The sequence below is a fragment of the Marmota flaviventris genome, chromosome 5, assembly GCF_047511675.1.
Source record: "Marmota flaviventris isolate mMarFla1 chromosome 5, mMarFla1.hap1, whole genome shotgun sequence".
Taxonomy (NCBI): domain Eukaryota; kingdom Metazoa; phylum Chordata; class Mammalia; order Rodentia; family Sciuridae; genus Marmota; species Marmota flaviventris.
This window is the reverse complement of record NC_092502.1, coordinates 116,928,762-116,955,057: the sequence shown is the minus strand read 5'-3', so window position 1 is coordinate 116,955,057 and position 26,296 is coordinate 116,928,762. Positions and strand designations below refer to the sequence as shown.

Genomic DNA, 26,296 nt, shown 5'->3' with positions numbered 1-26,296 from the left:
CTTCCCTACTCTCATGCCAATAAAGTAAAGGTCATGTGTAAAAACACTGTAGCATTTAAAAAAATAAGAACATGAAATTGATTTCCCCAAATGGATAACATAACAGCTCCTTTTGGGGGGCAGATGCTATTCAGTATAGGTTTATAACAGACGAATCATCTACATTTCTTCTTTTGGAATTTGGCATGTAAAATGAGAATTGTGGTAACTTTCACAAATTAAAATTGTCTTAAAATTTCCAATCTATGAAATGTGATGGGGGGATATTGAGTTATTTCTCAACCTCTATCTTACCTTACTAAGTAAGTGCCGAAATATTATACCTCAGCCCAAAATGCTTATACTACATGTGTAGCATTAAAAGAATGAAGAAAAAACACAAATCCCTATTTCCGTGGCAGTTTAGTGCTATAAACATTTATTAGTTTACTGTGTATGTAAGCAGCTATTCTAGAAAATCCTTTTGCTTTATTAAACTCAGCTTAGTGATGGAAAAAGTTTCAGAGACAGTCTTTTAATGAATGATACGTGAAAGATTTAGAAATTCCGGTGTGTAAACTGACTACTGGAGTTAGTAGTCCTACTACTACTCCCTTTCCTCCTTTCTTTGTTAATTAAGCAGAATTAACAGTTTTGATTCTTAGAAATTGTTATAGGTACAAATTATAAATTACTGATCTTATATTAGAATAGTGAATGAATGATTTAAAAACTTAACTAGATAAATGCTTACTAATTTGTGATTTGGGTTCCTGATATTCTTTCCCAGTTTATGTTATTTGAACTGAAATGACAGGTAGATAGTTTGATTGTTAATTAGCATGTTGTTGAAATCTTTTATATTCATATTTTTATGTTTGTATAGGGTGGACCACTCTAGACCAGAGGTTGGTAAACATTTTTGGTAAAGGGCCAGATAGTAAATGTTTTAGGGTTTCCAGATCATATAGTCTCTGCTGGTCAAAGCCATCATAGACATTACATAAAAAAATGGACATGGCTGTGCTCCAACTAAAGATCATTCCCAGAAATAGAATATGGATTGGTTTTAGCCCATGACCTATAGGTTGCCAACCCTTGTTCTAGATTATAAATTAAAACATTAATTCTGGCACAAAATTACTTTTCATTACATATAGATACTATATGATGTTGAATATTAGAAAATGTTAAAATTATGAAGAGCTAGATTCAGACTTGTCAGTATTAGACTTAGTGCGTTTATTAAAAGCATATAAGTTTTCAAAGAATTATGTAAACAAAGTATAATAACAATGCATTGCTCTGCTAATGGTAATTTCATTTTTCCTAGCCTTATGCAATTCATCATGAATAATGACTGAATATAAATTTTTTAAAAAAACTTATTAAATTTATTACTAGTTAAGGTTCTCTAGATTAAAGAATCAGTGTACAAATTTAAATTTCTTTATATATTTCTCTAGAGCTCATATTTGGAACCAGACAGATATAGGTGCCAGTCTGTTTTAATACTGCATTCAGTTTGTAATGCTTTATTCAGTTTATCATTTGAATAAATCATCTGTGAATTTAGGAAAAATAATTGGTACTTTACATGGTTGTTGTGAGAATGAGATGTTTGCTAAAGTGGCTAGCTCTTTGTATATGGCATTTAAAGCCATATAAGATTGCATGGTAAGAGAAGTTTCGATAGAGAATATTCTGCTCAGGGCAGGATCCTGATGAACTTACAAGATTTTGTGGATAGAAGAGGAGTCATCTACTAAGACAGAGAAAGGAGGAGCCATCTAGAAAGACAGAGAAAGGCTATCTATTGATATAGTAGGAAACCAAAGCTAAGAGAGAATATCTATAATGAGGGAGTGGGCAGCTGTGGCAAATGTTTCTGATTCTCCTAATAAGGTAATAAAGAGAAGTGAATTTGTCCTCCTGGAGATGCCAGAAGGGTTTTCAGTGGCGAGATTGGAACAGGAATTAGAATGAGTAGGTTGAACAAGGAATTTGAAGTAAGTACTGAACACTGACAACTTGTTTGAGAATTTTTATTATAAAGAAGAGTCTAGAATGTAAGCCTGGAAATGTAAGATCTAGAAGAATGGGTGAAGCTTGACTGAGAGAGTGGGGTAATTGGAGGAGAAGGAAAGGGACAGAAGTCAGAACTCAATGGAGGAGTTGAATTTTGATAGCAGTTGCAATACTTCATGTTAACTGGAGGCAGGAAGGTAGATTTCCAAATTTTGTAGTTAGGTAATATAGGAATTTGTTCCATATAACAGACTTGTGTTTTTCAATCAAATATGAAACATGTTCATCAGCTGGGAGTTTTGGGCTGATGTAGGAGTATACACAGATATGAGAGAGATGTCGGGGAGGAAAGTTATAAAGTAGTTAAAAAAATGAGAATTGGAATTTATTATGGATAACCAATACCAGCTGATATTTATGGTCATGAATGTAAAGTGAAACTTGCAGACCAGTTACGTGATTTTTTTCATTGCTTCTTATTTTCCCTTAGAACCATTTCTCTAGAGATTTGTCAGAGAACCAGCTTTTTGCTTTTACTCTGTTGTTTATTTCCTCTTTCATTCTGCTCTTATGTTTATTATCTCCTCTTCCTACTTGCTGTAGTTTTTTCCTGTGTCATATAACTTATATCCTAAGAATCAACTCATGAGTTTTTAGTCTTATTTTTTCATTTTTCTAACAATATAAATTTGTAGCAATACTATAAATGATTTTAAGCAGAATTTTAAAAAGTATTTTACTTGAAAAGGTGTGTGTGTGTTTGTGTGTGTGCACGTATGTGTGGCAATAAATGCTATATAAGCAGTGTCTGCTATATACCATTAAATGCAGTATGATTTTCATCATTTAAAAACAAAAAGAACAAAACAATTTGATTGCTTTTTGCCATGTATTTAAGAGATTATATTTTTCTCTTAAAAGATAAAAATTCTTACAAAAGCCTTGGCTTCTTGAGAAAAACTTTATTTACTTGGATAAATTATAAAGTACTATTAAAAAAGTTTTTTTGTTAGTATTTTGCCTAATTTTATTTTTTCTTGTATTTATAAATGAGCTGGTTCTGTGATCTATATATTATGGCATTGTTTTGTTTTATATTAGGGTTATTTTACTAGTCTAACAATTTTGAAAATTATTTTCTTTACACTGTAATGCTTTTTGTAATGTGCTGTTTATTCTTTGGACATTTTAAGAATTTACTAATAAACTTGAAATGGACCCAGGGTGGAGACCAGGGATTCATTTACAGCTTTTTTTCCCCCTTCATACTAAGGATTGAACTCAGGGCCACTAGACCACTGAGCCACATCTCCAGCTCTATTTTGTATTTTATTTAAAGACAGGTCTCACAGAGTTGTTTAGTGCCTCACTTTTGCTGAGGCAGGCTTTAAACTCAAGATCCTCCTGCCTCAGCCTCCTGAGCTGCTGGGATTACAAGTGTGTGCCACAGTGCCCAGCTCATTTACAGCTTTAATATCATCCTCTGTTATAAGTTTAAATATTTATTTTATTTATTTATTTGACTTTTAATTTTAGTTGTTTTTTTTTCAAAGTACATTTATTGAAATTGATCAAATTATTTTGTATGCATGTATGAATATGTTGCATGAATCCCACTATTATATACAGTTATGATGCTCTAATACAAACATTTAAAAATGATGTATATTTATTAAAGTACATTTTTCAGAGCTCCTTATGATTGAACTCTTAGATTTATAAATTGTTTCTGTCCTTTGAAATATTTTTGCTTCATATTTTTTATTTCCTATATTTAATTGTGAATTTATAGGATTTCTTAATGTATAAGGCAAAAGGTTCATTTTTTTCATTTTTCTTATTAAATAATAAAATATTCAAAGCTGTGAAATTAGTATTGGAAATAGGTATATATTTCCCATATATTTGGATAGTCTTTTTTAAAAAAAATTTTTGTTGCTATCATTTCCGATTGTTTAGTGACTTCTTTGACCAAACATTTTTGCTGTTATTAAAGTATATGATTCAGATATGAATTTGTTACATTACCTCTATAACAGGTGACTTATATGGTGTTTTGTTTTGTGGTGCTGTATGTCCAACCCAGGGCCTTTTGCATGTTAGGCAAGTGCTCTACTATTGAGCTATATTTTCCATTGTACTGTGTGTGTGTGTGTGTGTGTGTGTGTGTGTGTGTGTGTGTGTGTGTTAAATCAATGTTAAGGACTAAACATCCATTTTTGTAATATGTCATTGCAGTGATGAGAGTGCCACTGATACAGAGTTTTACATGCATTTATTTTTTTAACTTGTTAGTTATGTAGCTCATGTCATTATTTTGCTTTTTCTTCTTAATATTGATTTATTAAAAATACTCCAGTTGTCTTAGTGTTCATGGCTTAAACTTTTTGTTCTATATGTTTTAAAAATATGTTGCTTACTACAAAATTTTGTTATTTTTAGTAACTTTATGCATTGTTAAAAACATTGAATTTAAAATTTGAAATATTTTCATGAAAAATATATGTATATGCAGTGATATTAGTCAAAATAGTTGTTGTCTTTTTTAATGGTAAAGAGTAGTGCTTTGAATTTTTTTTTGGGGGGGGGGTCTCATTTCTTCTCCCGTCTCGTCTTTATTAGTTGATTCTGAAGTCAAACACCTTGTCATTTTAAGTAGTTTAAATTCAGATTTTTCCCCCCCGCTTTTGAATAGCATGGTTTCTTCCATGAAAGCTAGCATAGAAAATAGAGTAACAACTTGAAAGGGAAAGTACAAGCCTCAGATAGTTTGGACCTGTTGACAAGGAAAGTCTGTTCATTGTGCTGTTTTTTTTTAGTAAATTAATTTCTGTTCGTTTTATATATTTTATATATACTAAGTTGTACTAACAAGTTAAGCAAGTATCTGTCTCAAATTTCTCAGCCCCATTTATACCTTTTTCTTTTCTTAAAATTTTTTGTCTGATTTTAGGCATCCTCCTTAGGCAATTAGGCAAGCCTAATTTCCAGAAAAAACTCTATAGGGATTTGAACTGAAATGGTGTTAAACTGCTTAATTGTTTAACAGTGAGAATTGACATCTTTGTGATGGTGGATTTTTGTATCTGTGAGACATAACATCATCCAGTTATTTCTTAACTATTGATTTTTGGCATATAGAGAGTCCGTTGATGTTCATATACTGATAGTCTCTCTTATTCTTGTATCTTTTACTAACTTGCTTGGCATATTAGAGGCCCTTCATACGTAAACTGAATAATTATGGAGGTAGACAAGGTATTACAGTGTTTAGAGGCTTATTTCTGCTTTTCAAGAGGACAGTTTCAACATGTCATCATCGATAAGTATAATTACTATGAGTATTTGGTACTTTGTTGTGGAATTTCCTTTCTATTTATAATCAGGTAAGAATTTTTATAGCAATTACTATATTTAATAGTTTTTTTTTTCTTTTTTGCTGCTATTATGATAATCATGGTTTTCTCCTTTAAGTTCTCTGGGGCTTAGGGGAGATAGATAAACCAGTCACACACTTCTGTGATAAACCATAATTTATATAATTTTTTATACATTGATTGTTGTAGATTGCTAAGGGTGTTAGATTGGCTTGTAATCGCACTTTGTTGTTTTAAGTTCATATTTAGAAAGTATTTAGCCTATCATTTTACTAATATTAGTCCATTTTCTTGTTGAAGGGGCATATAAATTACATGTCGCACAAGAGCATTTCAAGAAAATCAGAAAAACAAGATAATTTTCCCCCTTTTCACCATATTAATCATGCTTTTGCTTTAAAATTATAATTTCATTATTATCCATACTTTAGTAAATACTTTCCTTACTATTATTGTTATATATGAAGAAATAATACTACATAATCTATGCATAGGTATTTATTTTGAGGTATTTGCCAATTTTTGTAAATAGTTTTTATAACTGTATGTTTTATCTACTGTTTTATCCTTTAGAGAAAACTTTTTATATTCATATTATTGTATTAGTAGCATCAATGGGCATGAAAATGATTTAATCATCTGTGGTTTTCTACCTAGGTTAGTAACATTGGAGAATAGCCCATGTATTACACCAGAGTTGCTTCGTGTATTTCAGAATATGTCACCACTTCTTGGTAAGTGTTAAAGCATAAACTAATTAATATTTTTTAATTTAGCCATAATTTGGGGTTATTGTAGCTAACTTTAAATCATACCTTCCATTATTCTTAAAAAGAGTCCCTGATGTTAAGAAATAAGGTGAATTGTGTTTTTAAGTTTCTACATTATTCTATATAACTTTTAAGAATAATAGGCATGGTGGTATGTACCTATAATCTCATCTAGTTTGGAGATTGAGGCAAGAAGATCACAAATTCAAAACCAGCCAGGGCAGCGTAGCAAGATCCTCTCTCAAGAACAAGAACAACAACAACAACAAAAAAAGGCTGGGGATGTAGGTTAGTGTGGGTGTTTTCCTAGCAAGTGTTATACTCTGGATTTGATCCCCAGGACCAAAAACACAGGGAAAAAAATTTTTTAAAATATATAATTAAAATAGTATGTAGTAAAGTTACTTTTGTTATCCTAAGATTGTATCCAGCTTCTTTTTTTTAAAACAGATAAAACATTTTTTATACACCTTTATTTTATTTATTCATTTTTATGTGGTGCCAAGGATTGAACCCAGTGTCTTGCACATACTAGGCAAGCGTTCTACCACTGAGCCACAACCCCAGTCCCCTCTTTTTTTTTTTTTTTAAGTGTTGTTGGACTTTTGTTTTATTTATTTATTTATATGTGGTGCTAAGAATTAAACCCAGTGCCTCACATGCCAGGCAAGTGTACTACCACTGGAGCCACAGTCACAGCCCAGTATAGCCATTTTGACAGTATCAATTCTGCCTATCAAAGAACATGGGAGGTCTTTCCATCTTCTAAGGTCTTTTTCCATTTCTTTCTTTAGTGTTCTATAGTTTTCATTATAGAGGCCTTTCACCTCTTTTGTTAGATTGATTCCCAAGTATTTTTTATTCTTTTTGAAACTGTTGTGAATGGGATAGTTTTCCTAAATTCTTTTTTAGCAGAATCATCTTTGGAGTATAGGAATGCAGTTGATTTATGGGTGTTAATTTTGAATCCTGCTACTGTGCTGAACTCATTTATGAGTTCTACAAATCTTTTGTTACAGTTTTTGGGGTCTTAATATAGGATCATATTGTCGGCAAACTGATTATTTGAGCTCTTCTTTTCCTATTTGTATCCCTTTAATTTCTTTCTCTTACCAGATTGCTCTTGCTTGGTTTTCAAGGACTGTGTTGAATGGCAGTAGTGAAAGTAAACATCCTTGTCTTGTTCCTATTTTTAGAGGAAATGCCTTCAGTTTTTCTTTTTTCAGAATAATGTTGACCTTGGGTTTATTGTATATAGTCTTTACAATGTTGAGGTAAGTTTCTTCTATCCCTAGTTTTTCTAGTGTTTTAAACATGAATGGGTTTTATACTTTGTCAAATGTTTTTTCTGCATCTATTGTGATAATCATGGGATTCTTATTTTTAAGTCTATTTATATGGTGAATTGTATTTATTGGTTTCCGTATCTTGAACCAACTTTGCATCTCTGGGATAAAACTCACTTGATCATGTTGCACTGTCTTTTTAATGTGTTTTTGTATGCAGTTTGCCAATATTAACAATTTTTGCATCTATGTTCATAAAGGATATTGGTCTGAAGTTTTCTTTTTTTGATATGTCTTTTGTCTATTTTTGGCATTAATGATTCTGACTTCGTAGAATGAGTTTGGCAGAATTTCTTCCTTTTATATTTTGTGGAATAATTTGAGGAGAATTGGTATTAGTTCTTCTTGAAAGGTCTGTTAGAACTTGATGACTTGGACTTTTGTTTGTTGGAAGGCTTTTGATTACAGGTTCAATTTCGTTACTTAAAATTGATCTGTTTAAGTTTTCTATATCCTCCTGGTTAAGTTTGGGTAGGTCATATGTTTCTAGGAATGTGTCCATATTGTGGAGCTATTCTAAATAGGTCATTGGAATATGAATTTTCAAAATAGTTTCTGATGATCCTCTGGATTTTAGTAGTATAGGTGGTGATATGTCCTTTCTCATCTCAGTCTTTGAAAATTTCAGTTTTTACCCCCCTTTTTTGGTTAGTTTGCTAAGGGTTTAACAATATTAAAATGTCAAAAAACCAACTCTTTGTTTTGTTTATCTTTTGTAATTTTTTTAAATTTCAATTTCACTGATTTTGGCTCTGATTTTAATTATTTCCTGTCTTCTTCTAATTTTGTCGTTGGTACACCCCCACCCCAGGGCTTTAAGATGTAATGTTATGTTATTTATTTGGTATCTTTCTGTTCTTTTAATGTCTGAGCTCAATGCTATGAACTTTCCTCCTAGAAAGGCCTTCATATTGTCTCAGAGATTTAGATATATTGTATCACTATTCTCATTTACCTCTAAGTATTTTTTTTTAATTTTTCCCTTGATTTCTTTTGCTAGCCATTCTTCATTTAAAAATATATTATTTAATCTCCAGGAATTAAGAGTGTTTTCTATTTTTTATCTTATTGTTGTTTTCTAATTTCATTCCATTATGATCTGATACAATGCAAGGTATTCTCCATTTTATGTATTTGCTAAGATTTTCTTTATGACCTAAAATACGGTCCATTTTAGAAAATGTCCCATGTTTTGTTGAGAGGAAAGTGCATTCAGTTATTGATGGATGAAATATTCTGTAGATATCTTAAGGCAATATCTTTGGCTATTTTTTTGTGGGGGGAGGTACCAGAGATTAAACTCAGGGGCACTCAACCACTGAACCACATACCCAGCCCTATTTTGTATTTTATTTAGAAACAGAGTCTCACTGAGTTGCTTAACACTTCACTTTTGCTGAGGCTGGTTTTGAACTCTTGATCCTGCTGCCTCAGCCTCCAGAGCTTCTGGGATTGTAGGCACGTGCCACTACAACCCCGCTTCTTAGTTATTTTTTGTTTGTGTGATATATGCAGTGATGAGAGAGGCATTTTAAACTCATCCAGTATACTGTATTGTGATCTATTTGATTCTTAATATTGAATAGTGTTTGTTTGATATACATAGATGCTCCAGTGTTTGGGGCATAAATATTTATGACCATTGTATCTTGGTGATGTGTGATTCCCTTAAGCAGTATGAAATGACCTTTTTGTCTCTTCTAATTAATTTGGCTTGAAGTCCACTTTATCTGATACGAGAATAATAACTCCTGCTTAGTTTCGAGATCTATGTGATGTGAATGCTGTTTTTTCCATCCTTTTACCTTCAATCTGTGGATGTCTTTGCCTGTGAGGTGAATCTCTTGCAGATAGCGTATTTTTGGGTCTTGTTTTTCAAACAAATCTGCCACCTGTGTCTTTTGATTGAAGAGTTTAGATCATTTACATTCGGTAATATTGAGAGTTTTTTTTTTTTTTTTTACTTCCTGCCATTTTGATTTATTTCTAATGTTTAAATTGGGTTTGCTTCTCCTTTGATTTACTGTTGTTCTAGTGCAATTTGTGTCTATGCTTGTTTCCATTTTTATTTTTTACTTCTTAAAATATTTAGTATGTTTTGTAGTACAGGCTTTCTAGTTATGAAGTTTTTAGCTTTTGTTTATTGTAAAAAATGTTTATTTCATCTTTAGTTCTAATACTTAATTTTGCTAGGTATAGTAATCTTGGTTGACAAGTATTTTCTTTCAGAGCTTGAGATAGATAAATAGATATAATTTTTTTAAGCATCTGGGTTGAGAAATCTGTTGAAATTCAAATTGGCTTACCTTTAGATGTCACCATACATTTTTCTCTTGCAGCTTTTAAGATTCTATCCTTTTTATATTAAAAAATTTTTATAATAATGTGTCTTGGAATGGATCTGTTGTGATTTTGTGTATTTGGTATCCTATATGTCTCCTGTATTTGACTTTCCATTTTATTCCTAAGGTTTGGAAAATTTCCTGATACTATTTCATTGAAAAGATTGTGCATTCTTTTAGTTTGTGTTTCAGAGCTTTCATCTATCCCCATGAATCTTAAATTTGGTCTTTTAATGTCATCCCACATTTCTTGAATATTCTGTTCATTGTCTCATAACATCTTTTTTCTTTGGTTGACTTCATTTTCAAGATTATATACTTTGTTTTCAGTCTGTCTTCAAAGTAGTCTAATCTATTGGTTATGCTTTCCATTGAAATTTGGATTTGGTTTATTGATTTCTTTATTTTGAGGATTTCTGCTTGGTTCTTTTTTGGAATATCTCTTTTTTTTGAAGTGATCTTTCACTTTCTATATTTTCTTTGTGATTTCACTCCTTACATTGTCTTTTAGCTCATGGAACAGCTTATCTATAAGTTTTTTTTTTTTTTAATTATTTTTTAGTTGTAGTTGGACACAATACCATTATTTTAATGTGGTGCTGAGGATTGAACCCAGGGCCTCCCATGTGCTAGGCGAGCACTCTACCGCTGAGCCACAAGCCCAGCCCCAACTGTAAGCTTTTTAAATTCCTTCTTTGACATTTCCTCCATAGTCAAAAAGTCAGTTGTTGAAGCATTATGGGTTGTTTGGGATGGTTTGTTCCCTTGCTTTTTCATATTGTTTGTATGTCTACCCATCTGCTGGTATAGGTTTGGCTTTTTTTAAACGAAGGACTACTTTGTGAGTTGTTTTTTGTTTTTGTTTTTTCTTTAAGATCCCAGGGTTGGGTGAATATCCTGATGATGATGTATTAATTTAATGTTTGACCTCTGCTGATCCCAATATCAGCACTACTTTAATAAGAGATGGCCCTGAGCCCTATTTACTATGATCATTTTTCAACCAAGCCTCATTCTGTTCAACTTCATACGAACAAAATTTTTTTGCAGTTGTTCTCAAGTTTCTCAAATTCAGGTATAAACCTAAATTGAAGTTCTGGAACAGACCAAAAATTAGTTGTTGGGCTGAGGCTGTAGCTCATTGGTAGAGCAGCTGCCTCGCACACGTGAGGCACTGTGTTCAATCTTCAGCACCACATAAAAAATAAAATAAAATAAAGATATTTGTCCATCGACAATTTTAAAAAAATACTTAAAAAATTAATTGTTAAATCTGGTAAACTTGCCTTAAGTGGGGGCTAAAAGGAGGGAGGAAGAGAGATTGGGCAAATTGGAGAGGAAAAAAGAGGGTGGTGAAAGAGAGAAAGGGAAAGTAATAAGAAGGTAATTTTCACCAAGGTAAATTTTAGCTATTTTCTTTTCAAATGCAAAGTAATAATTTTATTAAAATTGAATGTGACCAAATGATGGTGCATTGCAATTTTATATCTTCCTACATACAATAAGTATATCATAGAATATAGATTATTTATAATTATACAGATCAAAACAACTCCACACTATCATCTATATCTGAAACTTGCCATACATTATTACAACTATATTCACTTCATGTACATTTGGATCAATTAAAAAAAATTTTTTTTTCATCCTGGAAATTCCATGTTTAAGAACATTTTTTATATGTAGATTTTTTTATGGGGAGCAAATTTGAAGAACAAAGCCCAAGAATTGAATACCTGAACAAAATATAATACTTTGGGATTATAGTAGGGAACTTTTTTCATAAGTAAAATAGAATATTCAGTGACAGTGCAGTATACTGAGTAAATGCTCATTGAGTTCATTTAAGCGTCAAAATATAATGATAAAATGATTCAGTCACATGTTATTTGCCATTTTATCACTAAAAATTTAGATTGAAATGAAAGGTTGGGTCAAATTATTTTCTGATTGTTTTTATCACTTTACTTAAACTGATTTGAACAATGAATTAATTTGTTCTTTATTTTGAAAATTATTGTTTTGGCAGAACTAAGTTCAGAAAATCTCAGAACCTGTTTTAAGATCATCAATGGCTATATCTTTTTATCATCAACAGAATTTTTACAGGTATGTTGGAGTAGTGTTTGTAAGAAATTAAGTAGTTATTATGTTTATTATTGTTATTATTGTTTATTATTGTCATTTCAAAATTTAAGATTATTTTGTTAATTTAATGGGGAAAAAATTCACTGTGAGCATTCCCCACTGCAAGGAAGATGTGATACGTGCCGCTCCATTGTTATATAATGCAGGAACTGTGCTATTTAAATAAATATATCCTCATTTCTATAAAAATCAGTGTATCAATAAACTATTTTTGTGAGGCATAATCTTTTTTTCCTTAATCCTAAGACTTTTAGTTGAAAAACTTCATATGCTTAGACCTTTAGCATATACTTCTCAAATAGGTAATAATGAGTCTCAAAGTGAATTTATGCCTTTTTGATATTACAAATATATTCTTATATTGTCTTTGGATTGAATTTCAGACATATGCAGTGGGTCTTTGTCAGTCCTTTTGTGAGCTGTTAAAGGAAATTACTACAGAAGGTCAAGTTCAAGTGCTCAAGGTATTGTCATCTTTTGTCACCATCAGATGATTTAAAAAATTACCTGTTAAGTTTAATATCTCTGAATGTTTTGTGAAGTTGTACCTTCATTTGGTTGTGGTTGTTGGCAAGAAGAGTTGACTTAATTCTGAATGTGGTATTTTGTTTTAGCAATATTCATTTGGTTTAATCTCAAATTTGTACAGAAAGATCACTGGAAATCTTGTTAAAATGTAATTCTAGATCTTCAACAATCTCAGCTAATTGGGATGTTGCCTGTTCTGAGAATTCATTTTGTGTTGCAAGGTTTTAAAAACCAACTTTGTCTGAAGACTGTCTTCAGTTTGTTAGCCTACTTTTGGGTCAGATTTTTCACTGTATAATTTGGTAGTTTTAATTTCATTTAGGTGTTGAAGTTAGAGTATTAAGTTTGTTGAGGTTATGTATAATTAATAACCAAAAGCCTCAAAGTTATATATTATCTTTATGTAGTATATCTATGTTAAAGATATAGTGTTAAATATATATTATTTATTTACATGTAAACAAATACGTGCATAAATCTGTATTAAAACTTACCTTTACATGTGCATATTATACATACATATTTTATGTATAGACTTTGAGAGAAGGTGTAGCTGTTGAATTTCTAATTTCTTAGTTTGTTCTAAGTCAGATATGAGTTGACTTCTGGCCTTTTGGATGGTTCATGCCTGTAATATTAGCGACCTGGAAGTCTGATGACGCAGGAGGATCACAAGTTTGAGGTCGTCCTCAGTCATTTATTCTGTAGGTTAAGAATCAGCAAATTTTTCTATTAAGAACCAGGTAGTAAAGATTTTAGGTTTTATGGGTCATACAATCTTTGTCTCAACTAATTCAAGCTTGCTATGGTAGTATGCATGTAATCATAGATGATATGTAAATGAATGACTATGGCTATGTCTCAGTAATGACCTTGTTTACAAAATCCTGCAGTGGAGTTTGGTCCGTGGGCCTAAATTTGCCAACTTCTGGTATTTGGTTGTTAATACTCTTTTCTGCTAGGCCTAGGTGATAAGAAAATGTCAATTCCTACTCTTAAGTAATTCAGTTTTAGGGGGAAGAGGAGACAGGTAAACAACTGCTCAGTATTCAGTGTTATATAAAATTAGTGAGTTTGAATCAGAAGCATCTCAAAATCACCTGATGGACTTCTTGAAAATTTAGGTAGAACACAGGACATAATAGTTTTTTGTTGTTGTTGTTTTTCAAAAAGTTTCTCATGTGATTTTTGTAAGTACTTCTTGGTAGGAATCATTGTTAACTGTTTATATCACTCTAAGAATATAGAAGTGGTCACTTAACTCAGCATTTTGCAGAGAACTGTTTTTTAGGAAGAAGGATTTAAAATGTGAGCTGAGTTTTTAAAAGTTGTAGGGGTCACTACTGCCAGAATAAAACATAATTATTTGCTAATTCAGGCAACCCTAAGAAGTATGAATAAGACTAATAAAATGTGTAATACTACACAGAAGTGAATAAGACTAAGGACAGAGAAAATACTGTAGGATTCTCTGTTCAGGGTGGGGATAATGATGTTATTTAAAACGCTTTTAGTGCTTGTTAACTGGAGTTATATTTCAGCTTAACTGAAGCGTTAATTTAAAAATTTTTGAGAAAAGGAAGGTTCTTGAGGAGATCATTAAGGACTATCTTGATATTCTAGGGATATATAGCAAAGTACATGACAACTTTGGTAGTTTAAAACATCAGAAATTTTACCTATAATGTTTATTAATTTTATCATTCAAAGTCAAGCTGTAGATAGGGCCCATACTATCTCTGTAAAGACCCCAGGAAAATCAATTTCAAGTGTATCTCTTAGTTTCTGGTGATCATTGGCAATTTTTTTTTTTTTTTTTTTTTGGCATTCTTTGGCTTTGTAGATGAATCACCCACTTCAATCTCTGCCTCACATGACATCTCTCCACCCTTCTGTTTTTATATTTTCTTATAAGGACACTAGTAAGGATGAATTTAGAGCCAACTCTAATATCTTCATTTACTGGGATTATTCGTGCAAAGGCTCTTTTTCCAAATAAGGTCACTGTCCAGTCACATGTACCAGAGGTTAGGACTTCAACATACTCTTTGCGGAGGTGGGGGATGGACAGCACAGAGACAATTCAGCTCATAACAGGAACTTACTATTAAAAAAGTAAAATTACTTTTGTGTGTGGAAAGGTAGTGAGGGAAACTTGGTCTGAGTAGGTTTTGTAGATAAAGGAACCCAATGGAAGAGAAAATGGTTCACCAAACCACAGTGGCATACATCTGTCATCCCACAGCTCAGGAGACTGAGGCAGGAGGATTACAAATTTGAGGCCAGCCTGTCTCAAAATTTAAAACATTGAAAAGGAGGAGAGATGTAGCTCAGTAGTAAAGTGCCCTTATTAAAAAAAAAGAGAGAGAAACAGAAAGAATGGACAATGATTATAGATTATATAAAGGATTGAGGTTACTAATCTAGAGTGTATATGGAAGGTTTGTGTGGAAAAGAGGCAAGAGTTTTTGTTTTCTGAAAGAGTTGGCAAGAATGGACAATAATTGAAGTTGTATATCATGTTAGGTAAAGAACACAGGAAGAGTTGAAATAAGAACAGTTTTTGGTTAGTGCTGATTTTCCACAAAAGTCCATTTATCAAATATATTTTTCAGAACTTTGTCTTAATTTTACTGTTTTATATTTGAATTCAAATAGAAATTTAGAACCAAAATAAAGACAGTAAATAAAGTATATGGTAGAACTCGTTTTCTTAATTTTGGCTTAATTCTTTTGTTTCTTTTTTAGAGCAAGGAGTTTACTAAAGAATGAGAATATATGCCACCAAAAAAGCAGGTGGACTGGGAAGGAGTTAATAATAGGAATCTGTGCATGTGGCTTATTGAGACCCTGGATACCTCAACCCTGGTCTGCCGTACTTATCTGTCAGTCTTTACCATATTAGTTTTAATCTTTTATAGCTCCAAAACTTACAAGAAACATTAGATATATTGTTTACTAAAATGTTTTTGTGAATTTTTATTGCATTTACGTCTTTACCAAATTGACATAGTAGCAATATATAATGGTATTGAAGAACTTCATCTGTCTTCCACAATCTCAGCTTTAAGCTATCTTTTCCATTGGTGACAATTTCTTCTTAGAAGTGGGGTCAGTAACAAAGAACTGACACTTTGGACTTAATTCTGATTGAAGAAAAAGTGATTGGAAACATGGAAGTAATCAAAACAAGAGAAAATTGCTAGGTCATTTTTTTACTTGTATGTAGATTGTGTGTGTGTGTGTGTGTGTGTGTGTGTGTTTTCAGTCTTTTTCTTCCAGAAGATCTCTCCTAACTTATAAGCTTCTCCATTACCCAGTGTTCACTGAATATGTGTTCTGTTTTCTCAGAATACATACATAAAATTTGAAGGCAGGGAATCCAGAGTTTTTATGTTAAATATTGCACAGCAATAGAAATGCCATTTCAAGCCTGATGGTAATTCATTTGGAATTTTGTCCTTGCCCTGTGTCTTTGTTTGCACATCCAGCGCTGCTGCTTATAAAGCTCTTGAGAATACTCTGGGCTTCAGTTTCCTCATTTATTTTATAAGGAGTTATGCCAAATGATTTTTAATAATCTGTAACTATGCAATATTTGAAATTTATGTTTTAATTATAATTCATGTATTTTAAATGATTAAGAAAATAGATCATTTCTCACATTTGATTTGACAGCTGTTTTTGTTTTAAGGGTTTCTGCAACATTATTACTAGTAAAGTAATTGTTGAAAGACAATTTGTGAGTTATTTGAAATAGTCATTGCAAAACTTTTCATTAAGTATTAGACAAGGCCCTGGGTTTGATACCCAGTACAACAAAAAAGAAAAGAAAAAGAAGGCAAGATTTTAGGATGTTCTAAGGAGGATATTTAGTTCCTTTTTACTACTTTTTTTTTTTTTTTTTGGTACTGGGGATCGAGCTCAGGGGCCCTTAACCACTGAGCCACATCCCCAGCCCTTTTTATATTTTTGTTTAGAGACAGGGTCTTGCTGAGTTGCTTAGGGCCTCTAAGTTGCTAAGACTGATCTTGAATTCAAGGATCTCCTGCCTTAGCCTCCTGAACCGTGGGCATTACGGGCATGCACCACTGCACCTGACTTTATTATTTCTTTTTAACTCACAACATAGAAGGGTAGCATGTCATGTAAGACTATGGACTGATGAGAGACTGGCAGGTTAGAACATTGGCTTGGATATTTCATAGCTGTGTGATATGGGCAAATTACTCTCTCAGTTTTCATCTATAAAACGGGTAAAAACTTTACCTACTTCTTAGGTAAAGTTAGGTAACATGTTGGTTATTTTTATGTAATTATGTAGCTATCTTATGTAATCTTCCTCTGGGGAAAATAAGCTCTACACGTGTAGACAATTTTATTTGGATACTAGATCTTAGGCTATTTATAAAACAAGGCAAACCAAGTTGTTCTATCTCATTTTTTTTTGACTATCTCTTCTAAATAAATGCTTAAATAAAGATTATAAGTTTACTTTAAAAACTAAGCAGGTGATTTATACAATGATAGTAGATTATTAGCAAGAACTACAGCCTGGTGTGGTGGCACATACCTGTAATCCCAGGGACTTAGGCAGCTGAGGCAGGAGGATTGCAAGTTCAAAGCCAACCTCCGCAATTTAGTGAGGCCCTAGGCAACCAACTTAGCAAGACCCTGTCTCAAAATAAAAAAATATAAAAGGACTGGGAATATTGCTCAGTGCTTAAGTACCCCTGGGTTCAATCTCTGGGACAATAAATAAATAAATAAATAAATAAATAGCTACATATCTATCTCATTTGACTCTTAATTAAAATTAATCATGTTTCTTTCTTTTCAGAATAATACAGTATTTCAGTTTTTTTTCCTTTTGGTGCCATGGATTAAACCTAGGGGTGCTTAACCACTGACCCACATCTCCAGCCATTTTTATTTTTTATTTTGAGACAAAGTCTTACTAATTTGCTGAGGCTGGCTTTGCACTTATGATCCTCCTTCCTCAGCCTCCCAGTTCCCTGGGATTATAGGCATGCACCACTGAGCCTGGCTCAAAATAATTTTTATTATGGAAAATTCCAAACTTATATACTGTGCACTACCATTATAATTTTAATAGCAAATACTCATTTCTTTTCCCTTTTCCTTTGAAGTGTGGAGACAGTGATATTTTTATATCTCCCTCAATTGTATCTAACTTTTTTGGTTGTATGATTCAGCACAAATCAGGTACAATCCAAATACATAGTAAGATATTTGTAACATTTAATATAGGTTAGAGATTAAGGCAGTTTCTCTGTAAGTATGCCAATAGTAAGGTCATTAATAGGGTACTAATACTTGAATTAAAAATTGAGATCTGATGATGTGATGGACCATATTTTTATATACTTATTGATTGCTATACCTAAAATTCTTTATTTGACTTGAAATCTGAAACTGAATTTTGTTTTTTAATAAATGGCTACTAGGAATATACTAGTTACCACAATTTTGTGTGTGTGTGTGTTTGTGTTTATGTAAAGGAATATTTTAGGACAATGGCACTTTTATGCCAATTGAAGGGTAAAATAATGCTCAAATTTTTTGGCTTTCGCTGTTTTCAGAGTTCTCTTATAGCTATAAGAATGGTCTTTAATATTAGCTCACTATTTTCAATATTTTTCAGATACTGTTTCTTAATATAGCATACTATATAACATTCTTGATTTTTTTTTAACTAAATGTCACTGTTAGACTAATTTCTGACAGTACCTGCAGGAAACATCTTTGTTCTTTGAAACAGAAAATTACAATATTAAGAAAGTTGGATAGAGAGACCCGTATGCCTGCTTAGGAGCAAATGGTTTAAAGCAAAAATAGACCTTATTCTGTGACTTGAAAGTTACCTAGAAGAGTACAATTATATTCTAAAAATACTCTAAATTGTTAACAGTTTTTAAATTTGAAATATGTGGAGATATCACTTTGAATTTTGAAGCTCTGATTTCTCTCATGTCATATCTAGCATTATTAAGCCAAGTTACTTTTATTCTCTATGGCTTAAGATGACACAAATATTTTTACTGTGTCATTTATTCTCTACTAACTATAATAGCTAATATCATTATTTATATTTATTATATGCTGCATATTTCTAAGAACATAACATGTAGAGTTCATTTAGTCCTTACATAAGCATATGATAATAGTACTGTTTTTTTCCCCATTTTTACAGATGAGAAATTAAATAATAAAGAGGTAATTGATTTTTTCAAGGTCACACAGCTAGTAAGTATTGGATCCTTGATATAAACATAGGCATTCTGACTTCGGGACCCATGCTTTTAACCACTTTGTAATTCAGTGTAAGCCTAAATCAGTAGATTCTGAGGCAGAAAAAAATAAGCCTGCATTTTTCACAGGGTTTTAAGAAACAGTCTTTTGCAGGTATATTCAGAAAAGGGAAATGCAAAAAAATCCTATTGGTAACAGCAAAATGCTAATAAAAAGTAATTAGTAATAGGTGAGTGGATGGTTAGAAGCATATTAACCATAAAGTGGAGTACTGTGTCAATTTCAAAAGGGATGAAGATTTGTATATAAAACTTCAGAGTGATTTTCAGAATATAAATAAGACAGAATAATATAGGACTGTTCCATATGAATTTCCCACAGACATCTCAGATTTAGTACATCAATAGCTCCTCATTGTTATTATTTGCACCAGAACTGTACCCATTTAACCAAAAGTGAAAACTATGAGCAGTGCAAAACTTCTTCACCTTTGGTCCTCTATTCAATTGTTTTTCTCAATACAATAAGTTCTACTTTGAATTTTCTCTTGATTCTTTTCCACACTTCTTACCCCAGGCTGATAATGGCATTTTTCTGCATAAATTTTTCAAAACTATCTCATTTTCCTCACCTTGATTTAAACTTACACTGCATACAACAGGGCTGAGAGTATGGATCCTGAAGTCAGAGTGCCCATGTGTATACCATGACTTCAGTACTGACTAGTTGTGTGACTCTTTGGACTACAAATACTCCAGTTTAGTTTTGAAATACTTGTGGGTCCTTTACACAACAGTTATACCATTATATGTTAATAGCATGCATAATGATAGAGCATTGTTTGTATTTAATATTTGTATTTAATATATGTAAATGAGTTATTATTTAAAAATCACACATATATATAATATGTGTGTATAATATTTTTTTTTCATTCGTTCCTTCTTATACTGCCTCATGTCTCCATCATCAGAGCAAAAAAGGAAAAATCTACAAGGATTCTTATGGGTTGGGACCACAACCACAGCTGTATTTTATGCCATAAATTCTCTTCAGACCCTTCCCTTTCCTCCTCTATTCTGTATAGAATTTTTTTTTTTTTAAGAGAAAGAGAGAGAGAGAGAATTTATATATATATATATATATATATATTTTCTAGTTTTCGGTAGACACAACATCTTTGTTTGTATGTGGTACTGAGGATTGAACCCGGGCCGCACGCATGCCAGGCAAGCGCGCTACCGCTTGAGCCATCCCCAGCCCATCTGTATAGAAAGTTAATCAAGAGTTTTCTATAACTTAGTTTAGAACAACTAGATACTAAAAGATTTCTTTAAAAAGCTATAGTCTGTCTCCCCTAGCCAGACATTTCTCCTTGCTCAGAGGTGACCACTTGTATTGCTTTGAGCTGATGTGTATGTGACTTTGTGTCTTTAATTAATACCTTTGCATTGTTCCCTCATGACATTTATTGACTTTGCACCTCCTCTTTATTTTCGTCTTCAAAAAGTTGTGTTCTTGTTACATCAAATTTTTTGTGTTTTTTAAATTTGTTCTTTTTTAAATAATACATGACAGTAGGATGTATTTTGACATATTATACATACATGGAGCATAACTTACTTTAATTAGGATCCCATTCTTAAGGTTTTACATGATGTAAAGTTACACAATATTCTACATCAGGTCGTGTATTTATATATAAGGAAAGGAAAGTTATGTCCAATTCATTCTACTGTCTCCTATTCCCATCTTTTACATCAGTTTTTAATGTTTACTTTAAAATTCATATATATATGAATTTTAAAGTATATATATATTTATTTTCAGAGCTGAAATGTGTAGTTAGCTGTAATTACTTCTTTTTCTGTATAATGTTTTTGTAGTTTCTGAAATTAGTAATTATCTTTTTTGGTATAAGATTTTGTATATACTAAACTCTCTGACATGTCTTAGCTCAATGTTTAAACACATCAGGTGTTCTATTATTCAGTTTTCAAGAAGTTTCTTCCAGAGCCATACTGACTCTCTACTCCCAGCTCCCTTCTTTTCCGGGATTATAGTTTTTCTTATATGTAGTGTTCTGTAGTTTTACGATTATGTTCCTAATGTGGCTTATAAGTTTTTATTTCTGGTATTGATGGCATTTTACTCTAGAAGAAATCTGTTTTAGACCTTTACAGAAAATACACTATGTTTCTCTCCTGAAGCAGTAGTGGGTTGCCCAGATGTGAGAAGTTCATCTTTCTGGGGATCAAACCTGTAGGCAAGTGCTCTACAGCTGAACCATATCTCTTGCCCACACTCTTTATTTCTTAAATAGACTTTCAACCAGTCATCTTCTTTCTTGTCTTTATTTTCAGTCCTTGTTTTCTTTCTTCCAATTTTTAGCTCCCCATTTCTCTTTTCTAAAAGTTTGTGGTTCTACTAATTCCTGTGTTTTCAAGGAGAGAGAAAAGATATATGAGGTGAATTTGATTGCTTCTCAGCTTTCTCTATTGCCATCTTAGGACTCGGCTCTCTCTGATCTGATAAGTCAGTTTCCTCTTTAATTCTTCTCTCCTGCTTTCATCTTTCATCCCCTTCATGTTCTTAAACTTATGTCCCCATGCCTCGAACATCTTTTTACAATAAATACTACAATTTTTTACAAAAATACTACAATAGTTTTACTGAGGTTTCGGAAGGAAGGAAGGGAGGGAGGGAGGGAGGGAGGGACATTAAATGAGTATTAAACAATCAACATATAGCCTTATTTTTCTCTCACAGGTGAATAGAGTGTCTAGTGACATCTACCTCTGATACTCTGCCTACTAGTCTACATATTTTCCTAGTTTGTCTCTTTTCTTTCTAGACCTAATTTTTTTTAAATAAAATTTATTGAGGTCAGATTTAATTCTTTTGAATCTTATCTCCTCTCTCAGGATTTGGTATCTTATTCCTGGATCACTTCTTAGATGATATAGTGCTTGGGCCACAGAAAGTTATATATTTTAATATTCTGGGTGGCATTCCCTTCACTTCTGACTCCAAATTAAAGAACATTGTCAACCATTTGTGCTACTTGCTTACCTTGGGAATGTTTAGAAATGCTGGTCATGTTTTTGACTGTATAGTATTTGGAGCACACTGTTATCACTTAATGAGCAGGGCCACTGGAGGGGCTAAAACCTCTTTAGTGCATGGAATAGTTATGCAGGGTAGTAGTGATCTTGAAAAGCTCTGCTGGAAGTCACAAAGGAAACCTGGCTCTGCTCTGAGGGTAGTACTTCTCAGCCCTTGTCTGTTTTCATTCCCACCGCATAAGTTGGGCTGGAAAGATAGGGTAGAAGTCCTTCTTGGTCCTCACTGCTGCTTCCTGACCCCTGTCTTCCTTACTCTGAAAAAAAATAAAAATAAAAGCAACAAACAGAAAAAAAATTGTACCCCACTTTGAATTTGATACCTACCCATTTTCGTTACAGAGGGAACATCTCACTATGAAAATAATTTTATTTCATGTATTTATATGAAAAGGTCATACAACTAATAATATTTAAAAGAAAAAATTTGATTTCTAATTTAATAAATATGTAGTATATATACAACCTACCCCTTCAGCTTATGGATAAACTTTAATGTAGATTTATTTTTGGACTGTGAGAATTGATGTTAAACTTTGCCTTTCGCCATTAAAAACTGATGGTTTTTAAATGCCTTTCTGCCTCTATTAGTGCAACATTTTCTAAGGATTATTTGTTTAAAATGGAAGGGTAAGAATTATCTTAACAGCGTGCTACCTACATTATCACAGTGTGATATTATCAAATATAATTCTGTGCAAGATTTTTAGATGTGTCTAAATATTATATACCTTTTTAAATTGAATTGCAGTTTTTAATAGATCATTTTGTAAAAGTGTATCTAATGCCAGGATATAGCATACTTCATGTACTTATATGTTTTCTCAAATTATGTGTATGATATTTAATGTAGTACTTTTTCTTTTCTGTGTTTTAAACGAAGCAAATGACTTGCAACATTGAATTTACCAGTGTGCCTTTCTGATTTTTAGGTTGTGGAAAATGCCCTTAAAGTGAACCCAGTATTAGGTCCACAAATGTTTCAACCAATTTTACCCAGTGTTTTCAGGGGTATTATAGAAGGGGAGGTAAGATTTTTCTTAATCTTCTAAGGATAGTAATTGGACTCCATGGTTCTAGTTTTCATTTTTCTCCTTCATTGGAAAATCATTTCTTCCTCACTGATAAATGTAAAAGGAAAGCTTTTCTTATTTAGATCATATTAAATTAAGTGCATTTTCAGGATAGTTGTGCACCTTTAATTTTTTAAACTTTCCCACATAGACATCTTTTGACATCTCTTTCACTCATGTATATGTGTATTCACGCACAATGATTTGAAGTAGAGTAAAATTTAGTGACTTAATTCTAGTACCTTACTATTGAGAATATGGGGGGGAATAGTGCTAGTATTGTTATGGACTGAGTGTATGAAACTACAGGTATACCATTGATAAATAGTCTTTCTTTTTACTATACCTCAATATATATCATCCATATAAATATATATAAATATTTTCCAGGTATTATGTATATCTGGTAATTTTGTGTGAACTCAGTCAATGTTGGCAGTTCATTCTAAAGAGAAGCAATATGAAGGAGAATTTTTTTTAATATTCCTGTTGACTGTTACCATATCAGTGATTGTTGATAATTGTACTTATAGCTTAACACAGTTTTTCATTTGCTGTATTTTAATTGTACAGAGGTATCCTGTAGTGATGTCCACATATCTTGGAGTTATGGGCCGGGTCCTACTACAAAATACTAGTTTTTTTTCTTCACTTCTTAATGAGATGGCACATAAATTTAATCAGGAGGTAAGAATTTTATGCAAACATTTATCCAAATATAAACTGAAAATAGTTGATGAAATAATGAGTCTTTATAATAAAGTTCTTTTGAAGCATTTAAATGTTTACGTTTCTATCTTTTGGATATTTTTACCTGTTATTTGGGGTAAAAGAAAGAAAAAGAATTTAGTAAATTGCAATTTAAACTTTTACATTTTGATTTTGCTCAAAATAGGTGATTTTGTTCTGCTTAGCCATAGAACTTTCAGTTGTTTATGGTTACAGTCTTCCTTTACTGTTAAATAATCTGAAACAGAATTGTTTTGCATATATGTATATACTGTCTGTTTCATTCTTTCAACAAACTTGTTTTAATACCATGGATTGAGAAAGTTTCTGTCCTAAATATTATGAAAAATGGCCTTTTTAGTTAAGATTTATTAAACAATATCTTAACTGAAACCAACTACCAGGATAAAGATGTAGAGGATAGAGTGCATTTGATATCTCTAGAATTGAGACAATTTATGAAATATTTTGGTTTATCACTGAAACAAATATAACTAATTTCAGAAAATATATTCATAAAGGAAATACAAATTAGGAATTCCACCCAGCCTTTGTTGTTATGAATAGATAGTAAAGATTTTTTTCATTAGTTTTTTTAATTGGATAGAGATAATATTACATAGTTATATAGTTAAAACAGTTTATATTCTTTTATGATTAATGGAATATGTGTCCATATTGGATAGGATGCATATTGCAGACCTTGAAATCAAATTGGATACTTGCACCTTAATTTTCTCTTCTACTTAGATGTGAAGTTATCACAGAGAGGACTTTAGTGTTACAATTCTTGAGGCTACTAGTTCTTGAAGTATCTGACAGTTGAAAAAATAATTTAAAATATTTTTTTTAATTCACCGTGGCATTTCAGGGTACACAGCACACAGTTTACACTAAAGTATAAATAATGGTATATACTAATATGGGTTTTCTTGATTATTATAAATATTTTGTTGAAGCATTTCTTGGAAAAAATGTAAGAACACTAAAATACAAAAGAATGAGACTATAAGGTTCATTTTACGAGATCAAAGCCATGAGGTAGAGATTCTGGTATTAAATATACATTTTTAAAGGTGCTAAAAGTGGAAAAACATATATAAGGAAACCCTGCCGGGATTCTCTTTAAATCTACATGATAGTGCACTTGATTACATGTTACTTTGTGAGTCTAATTAATTGTATCAGTGTGGGAGGCGGTTTGGGCTCGGGTTGTGGCTCAGTGCTAGAGCACTTGCCCAGCATGTGTGAGGCACTGGGTTTGATTCTTAGCACCACATATAAATAAATAAAACTTTTAAAACTTAAAAAAGACATTTATAATTGCAGGGGCTGACAAGTCTGATAAATAGAAACTGAAGCAGGATTTCTATGTTGCATTCTTGAGGCAGAATTTTTTTGGTTTTTTGTAAATAACTACATTTTTACTCTCAAGGCCTTCAACTAATTGGCTGAAGCCCACCCACATTATCTAGTATAGTCTCTTCATTGTAAGTCACCTCATTGTAAACCTTAATGACATCTACAGAATACCTTTTCAGCAAAAGCTAGTTTAGCCTTGGACCAAATAAATGAGCAACTTAGCCTAGCTGATTCATCACATAAAATTAATTACCACATGATTCTACATTATGTTGTTTTCATTTAGAGAATAACTGTCCTAGGATATATTGTTTGTTTTCCTTTGAAATTCTGCAATTTTAGCTTACAACCTGCTTGTCCTTTCCTCTGAAAGTAGTAGCAAATCAGTCTGGCAAATTATAGAATGTTAATAATAATCATCCAACTGAATAAGTACCAGTTGATAATTTTGAGAAATATATGTACTTTTTAGTGTACTAGGAAGTATGTATTTATTGGTGATTTATTAAATTATTAAAGTCATCATTGGCCACATACAGATTTTTAATAAATCTCTTTAGTTCTCAGGATTTACTAGAGTCAATTTCTGGTTTTGCTAAATTATTCCTTTCCAGGTTAAGGCATACCCCAAAATCAGATATTGCAGTTCTGTGGTTTGCTATAATTGAACTTTAACTAAGATTTAGGAAGTTTTAGCCTTTAACAGTACTTATCCATGAGTAAATAGAATTTCAAATATTTTGAGATGCTGCCTTTTTTTTTTTTTTTTTTCCTTTTCTTTTTTCAGATGGACCAGCTTTTAGGAAACATGATTGAAATGTGGGTTGATCGAATGGACAACATTACGCAGCCTGAAAGAAGAAAGCTTTCAGCTTTGGCTTTGCTTTCTCTTCTGCCATCTGATAATAGGTAAGAAAATGTTTTCTTAAAATTGTTTTTTTAAAAAAAACATCAAATGTAAACTCAAATTTTCGGCCATCAATAGTGTCTTGTGTTTCTGGGCAGTATTGTTTTTATGAGTGTAGATGATAATTTTAGCAGTAGATAATGATGTGAAAAGTACTGATCTAGAAAGGAGAAAATGGAACACGTTTTTTTGTTTTTGTTTTGGCTTTTTTTTTTTTGGATATTGGGGATTGAAGGAGGTGAGGGGGTGGGAGTTTAACCACTGAGCCACATTCCCAGCCCTTTTTATTGTTTTATTTTGAGATAGGGT

The 26,296-nt window shown here is 32.0% G+C and overlaps 1 protein-coding gene across 5 annotated transcripts in view; it reads left to right on the top strand.

The window, feature by feature from the left end:
* The window catches only part of Ipo11 (importin 11), a 202,416-nt gene that overhangs the window by 114,647 nt on the left and 61,473 nt on the right, over positions 1 to 26,296 (top strand). For all 5 annotated transcript variants that reach the window (XM_071612569.1, XM_071612568.1, XM_071612567.1 and 2 more), the window contains 6 exons: positions 6,042 to 6,118; positions 11,875 to 11,954; positions 12,377 to 12,457; positions 22,849 to 22,944; positions 23,563 to 23,676; positions 25,868 to 25,989. In XM_071612569.1, the coding sequence (XP_071468670.1) occupies positions 6,042 to 6,118; positions 11,875 to 11,954; positions 12,377 to 12,457; positions 22,849 to 22,944; positions 23,563 to 23,676; positions 25,868 to 25,989 (570 nt within the window). The remainder of the gene's footprint in view (positions 1 to 6,041; positions 6,119 to 11,874; positions 11,955 to 12,376; positions 12,458 to 22,848; positions 22,945 to 23,562; positions 23,677 to 25,867; positions 25,990 to 26,296) is intronic.